The sequence below is a fragment of the Salvia miltiorrhiza genome, chromosome 5 (assembly GCF_028751815.1).
Source record: "Salvia miltiorrhiza cultivar Shanhuang (shh) chromosome 5, IMPLAD_Smil_shh, whole genome shotgun sequence".
Lineage (NCBI taxonomy): Eukaryota > Viridiplantae > Streptophyta > Magnoliopsida > Lamiales > Lamiaceae > Salvia > Salvia miltiorrhiza.
The window spans coordinates 56985312-56991306 of NC_080391.1; the positions used below are offsets into that span (position 1 = coordinate 56985312).

The following is a 5995-nucleotide window of genomic DNA, read 5'->3' on the forward strand; positions in this document are numbered from 1 at the left end:
GATACTATAAATAATGTATTACTATATTTTTTCTTGTATTTTTTTATTTATATACACATATATATAGATATAAAACAAAATAATAAATATATATATCTATAATTAAAAAAAAAAACTCAAAAATTGGGAGGGGCTGAAGCCCCCCCTAGCCCCCCCTGGATCCGCCACTGCAGCGCAGTGGGCCGCCGCCGTCCGAGCCGGGTGGAAGCGCTGTCGGCTTTCATATGGACCCGGTTCACCTCCGCCACGGGCATTAGATCCGACCCGGGTAAGATCTGCATGGTGTTTAATTCGGTAAACCTACGGACCCGGGCTGACCCGCCGCTGTCCGAATACCACTTTGGTAACTTGATTGGGGCTTCAGTGACGGAGGTGGCGGCCGGGGACGACGGCGTCGAGTTCCTGCGGAAGGTGAGGGAAGCGACAAAGGCGTTAAGCGCCGACTATGTGGCTAGGCGGAAGGAGAGAGAGATGCAGTTGAAAGAGGTTATAAGGGCTCAGGCTCTAGCCAATGAAGTGGAGGTTAGACTCGTCTTTTCAAGCACGTGCAGATTTCCTGTATACGAAGCGGATTTTGGATGGGGCAGACCCGTATGGGTCGGGTACGGCGGGTCCCCCTACAAGAATGTGGTATATTTTATGGATAGAAAGAGTGGAGGTGGAATAGACGCATTGATTCAATTGAGCAAGCAAGACATGGAGAAATTCGAAGCTCATTTAATGTTGAAGAGTAATTTGTAATGAAAATAAATAAACGTTTGAATTAATGTATTGCTCTCTTTATATGTCATTTAAATTTGTATGATGTGCTTGTACTTCATTCGAATCTCATTTAATGTTGAAGAGTAATTTGTAATGAAAATAAATAAACGATTGAATTAATGTATTGCTCTCTTTATATCAGTACAAAAAATCGCTTGTATACGGGCCAAAATTACCTGCGGCAACGGCGTCGCCGATCATTACCGGCCGTATGCAACTCATTTTTTTAAAATACTGGCGGCTTTTCCGCCGCCGGTATATGTTAAATTAATTAGATAAATAGTGGTTACAATTTACCGGCGGCGCACCATGCCGTCGGTATTTGTTAACACGGGCCTACGGTAATATTGAATTAAAATTAGGGATTTTTCTTCCCCATTCAGCCACCCGCCCGCCGCAAACCACCTCCAGCCTACCCCCCACCCCCAGTCGCCGAAACTGCCGCGCCCCACCGCCAGCCGCCGCTGCCGTTGAGTTGAAAAAGAAGGTACGTACTCAAAGTTATGTGGATTGATGCTCATTGAGGAGGAGTTAATGCCATCGCTTTCGAGTAGACCTTTATTTTTTCGGGTTATTACTGTCTAAATACACCAACTTGTCTCTAATTTTGAATTTTAAAATGAATTTTTAATTTTTTTATCAATATACATGAACTTCAATACTTGCTCGATTTTTAACACCGACCTCAATTTCTCTAAATTAAATCGGAGGTAGCATATATATCTAAAAGATGATTAGAAATCATGAATTGAAGTGTCGCCGATGAGTCCTAATCATCTTTCAAATATGCCACTTCAGATTTAATTTAGAGAAAATGGGTGTCGTCGGTATTTAAAATCGAATATAAGTATTAAAGTTCATGTATTTTAATAAAAACTTGAAATTATATGTTAAAATTCGAAATTGGAGGAAAGTTGATAAAATTAACCAGTAATAATCCTTTTTTTTTTTTTCCTAAGGCATATTATATATAAATCCGGCAGCCAGGACGACAGCATCAAGAAAAGGAAGGAAGCCGTGAAAGGCATCGACGCCGGCTATGCGACGCGACTGAAGGAGGGTGGGAGTTTGTGGGATTTTTCAATAATTAAAGATGTATAGAATAACAACGACAACAATCACAAGAATTGAACAGTTAATTTGGTTTCCTTATGAATTCTTGAGATTGAACTATGACTTACAATTACTCATAATCCACAAAATTGATTTGGGTTTTTAAGTTTTATTTAATACTTCTTTGTTGAAAAATATTTATAAAGACCGATTATATTATATATTATATATTATATATTATAAATATAATTATAATTATAATTAAAATTTTGATGGTTAAATAACTAGATGATCTTATCCAAAATGACTGTATATGTCTTAGATAGGGGTGCCAAGGGCCAATCGGAACCGGCGGTTCGGCCTTGAACCGGCCCGGTGGTCAACTGTTTCGGCCCGAACTGTTTACCACCGAGCTGGTTCAGGGCCGAACCGTCAGTTCTTGATCCATTATCCACTCATCAAATACACAACTAATTTTTATTAATACTCATGCTATTCTCTCTTAGCTTTTTTTTTTTTTTTGATCAGGAAAAAGGCAATGTATTAAAAAGAAAAGACTCAAGGTACCAGAGGTACCAGAGTTAAAACAGATTACAACTAAGAGGAGAAAAACAAAACAATAAAAGCATATAAAAAAAACAAAGTGATTCCTACGCTATTAAGCTCCCCAGCCGCCAAGTTAAAACACTTAACCTAATCTTAAAAGTGATAAAAACGTGAGTGCTAAGAAAACTAACTAATCCTATATATTTATATATTCCTAGTTGGCGGCTAAGATAAAAACAAATAACTAAGGGAATAAAATCCCTCACAAAATAGCCGTCCCTATCCCCTAATCATGGGTTGATCGGCCATTTAACAATAATAAGGTCCAAGATTAATTAAAACAAGAGTATTAGACTTTAATTAAATCTAAAATAATTAACTCCAAGCCCAATCTCTAATCTTCTCCAAAATCAATCAACTTCTTTCACAATTCTCGACTTTCACCAACTTCCTCCATCCATGAGCATCTATCTTCAATCCATCTAATTCCTATTCCAAAACATCACAAATCATGTAAAACCCATATTAAACCATAGTAAAACACACACTAAACTAAGTAACTAAAAAGCACACATCAATATACATATACTATATATATATATATATATTTTAATATTATTATTATTCGGACGGCAAGTTTGATTTTTTATTTTTTTATAAATCTAGAAATTGATAAAGCAAACATGCCGCCCAATTGAATTCAAAATGATTGAATTTTTCAGTCATTTTCAACCTTTGTTTCCATGGGAGTATAAAAATATTATTGAACTCTTTAATTTCAACCTTGTGTTAGGTGCACCTAACACAAAAAAAATCTTTACATCTATAATTAATTACAAAAGAAAAGGACGACGAATAAATAAAAGTTTTGGATCATATCCTTATCCGTATATAATATGCGTGATTTTTTCTCCTTGGCTATTCATTCTAGACACGAAAATGTCATTTTCTTTTCTTATAGAACCAAAATGTCAATTTATTTGCTTGTGAGACAGCTACTCTCTGGAAGTTTGCCCCTTATTCAAGTCAAAGGTACCGTAGTAATATTTATTTATGCGGAATAATGCATCTATTTAGAATAAAAATAAAAATAATACTATGAAATTGAATATATATTAATTTAATGAATTAATCAATCTATTCAAAAATGATCTCTTGCAAGAGAGAGATTTTGATGCCCCAGCTTTATCGCTCGAAATAGACCTCTATTGGCTTATGCATATTTAATATAGTCAAGGATAGAACAAAGATCACACATCTCATGAAATAATTGTTGTCTCAAGACCAAAAAAAAAATTATCGAACCTTGTTCACAAATGGAAACAAATTAATTTTTGTGAACATATAGAAAAAAATGAACTACTATTGCTTATCCACGGATAGAGTACAATACCAAATGTCCTACTTGTTTCGAGTTTAAAGATGAGGTCGTCTCGACTCTAGCCCAACGTGTAGTTGACTTTAAATACAACTTCAAAATTTGTGTAACATTGACTTTTGAAACTATAAAAAAATGTAGAAAACTATTTATTTGAAATACATATTATAAGTATTTCTTTATCCAGATTTTTCAATGACTAAATTTAATATAATATCAATGTGGAAAAAATATATGAGCTGATGTATACATGGAAATTGAGCATTTTATATAGATTATGAATTAATGGAGTTTATTAATAAATTCAATGTGAGATAAATGAACAAAAGATGTAAAAATGCCATATAATGTAGAATTGAGAATGAGAGTGCCACATAGGATAGATAATAGTGGAGAGCTCTCCAATATGTAACTATATATATAATTAATAGATTTTATCAAATATGAAAAACAACTTTAAAAACACTTCAACCAAAAAAAATACGCTTACATACACTTATACAATTATTCTCATTTCTCACGAATTATATAACATTCTCGTTATAATCCATCCCTATATATATATATATATATATATATATATATATATATATATATATATATATATATATAAGTGTTGAGGCTGATCGTTTCATATATAGAGAGAAAGAAACAATGGAGATAGAAACTAAGGTAATCTCAATAGAGACCATCAAACCATCTTCTCCAACTCCAAAATCTCTCCAAAAACACCAACTTTCATTTCTTGATCAATATACGCTTACATCATTCAGTCCATTGGTCTTCTTCTACGCATCAAACCCCCAAATTCCCAACTCCCAAAAATCAAACCACCTCAAGAAATCCTTGTCGGAAACCCTCTCGATATTCTACCCCCTCGCCGGCCGCCTCGTCGGCAACCTCTACGTCGACTGCAACGATGCCGGCGCACCCTTCTCCGAAGCCGAAGCCGACTGCGATGTCGCGGAACTTATCACCAATCCAAATCCTAAAATTTTGAAGAACTTTCTACCTTATCAAGAGACAAAGGATATCCAAGATGTTTGCGTGGCTGTTCGCGCCACCTATTTCCGCTGGGGCGGCGTCGCCGTTGGGGTCCTCCTCTCGCACAAGATCGCCGATGCAATATCGTTCCTCTTTTTCGTTAACACCTGGTCCGCCGTCGCCAGAAACGGCGGTGCCGACGGCATGCCGCTCCCAAAGTTCGACTCCGCCGCTGGACATCCCCGGGGTCGGGTTGCAACCCGCTACCGGAATAATGGTGGAGGAAGAGGTCGTCTCCAGAATCTTCACGTTCCCGGAGTCAGAGATCGCCGCCCTCCGGGAAATATACACCGTAGGGGGGCGCCGTCCGAGCCGGGTCGAGGCGCTGTCGACTTTTTTATGGACCCGGTTCGTGTCCGCCACGGGCATTAGATCCGACCCGAGTAGGATCTGCATGGTGCATAATGCGGTAAACCTACGAACCCGGGCCGACCCGCCGTTGCCTGGGTACCACTTCGGCAACTTCGTTTTATCTTCGAGGGCGGAGGTGGCAGCCAAAGACGGCGGCGTCGAGGTTCTGCTGAAGGTGCGTGAAGCGTCGAAGGCGTTCGACGCCGGCTATGTGGCTATGTTGAAGAACAGTGAGATGTATTTGAAAGAGGTTACGAGGGCTCAAGCTCAGGCTCGAGCCAATAAAGGCGTGGTGATTAGATTCGTCTTCACGAGTTTATGTAGGTTGCCTTTGTACGAAGCGGATTTTGGGTGGGGCAGACCCGACCGGGTCCGGTACGGGGGATTACCCTATAAGAATTTAGCACTTTTTATGGATACAAAGAGTGGGGATGGAATAGAGGCATTGATTCAATTGACCAAACAAGATATGAAGAAATTCGAAGCTCATTTAATGTTGAAAAGCAATTTGTAATGAAAATTTTCAACCATGTAATATATATTTTGATAATTTCGGCAATGATTGCACATGTTCGATCGAGGTTGTTTGAAATGAACAGCAAGTTTCTAGAATATAAGCCATGCTGCTAATAATTAAACTATATGGAGTATATATGTCCACCCACGTACGGCTCATTTACGGAGTATATTTTAATGTGAAGATTGAATTAAACAATGAGTTAATTAATAATTGGTCATAATTCATATAATTAATACTTGTTCTGTCCACAAAAAATAGTCATAAAAATGGAGGGCACGAGTTTTAATGAAATTTTAATTTTTTATTTTTCTAAAAATTGGGAACATAACCGCATGCGCTTA

At 37.6% G+C, this 5995-nt stretch overlaps 1 protein-coding gene and 1 pseudogene across 1 annotated transcript; both read left to right on the forward strand.

Annotated features, from left to right (window-relative positions):
• Positions 1-279: 279 nt before the first annotated feature.
• On the forward strand, positions 280-741 carry LOC131026174 (salutaridinol 7-O-acetyltransferase-like). The gene has a single exon (XM_057955945.1). The coding sequence runs from the start codon at positions 280-282 to the stop codon at positions 739-741; it is 462 nt and encodes a 153-aa protein (XP_057811928.1).
• Positions 742-4368: 3627 nt separating this feature from the next.
• LOC131025381 (stemmadenine O-acetyltransferase-like) lies at positions 4369-5693 on the forward strand (annotated as a pseudogene).
• Positions 5694-5995: the final 302 nt, after the last annotated feature.

What these genes read in the sequence shown, in the direction of transcription:
- LOC131026174 (XM_057955945.1), top strand. Translation starts at nt 280, where the DNA reads ATGGTGTTTAATTCGGTAAACCTACGGACCCGGGCTGACCCGCCGCTG.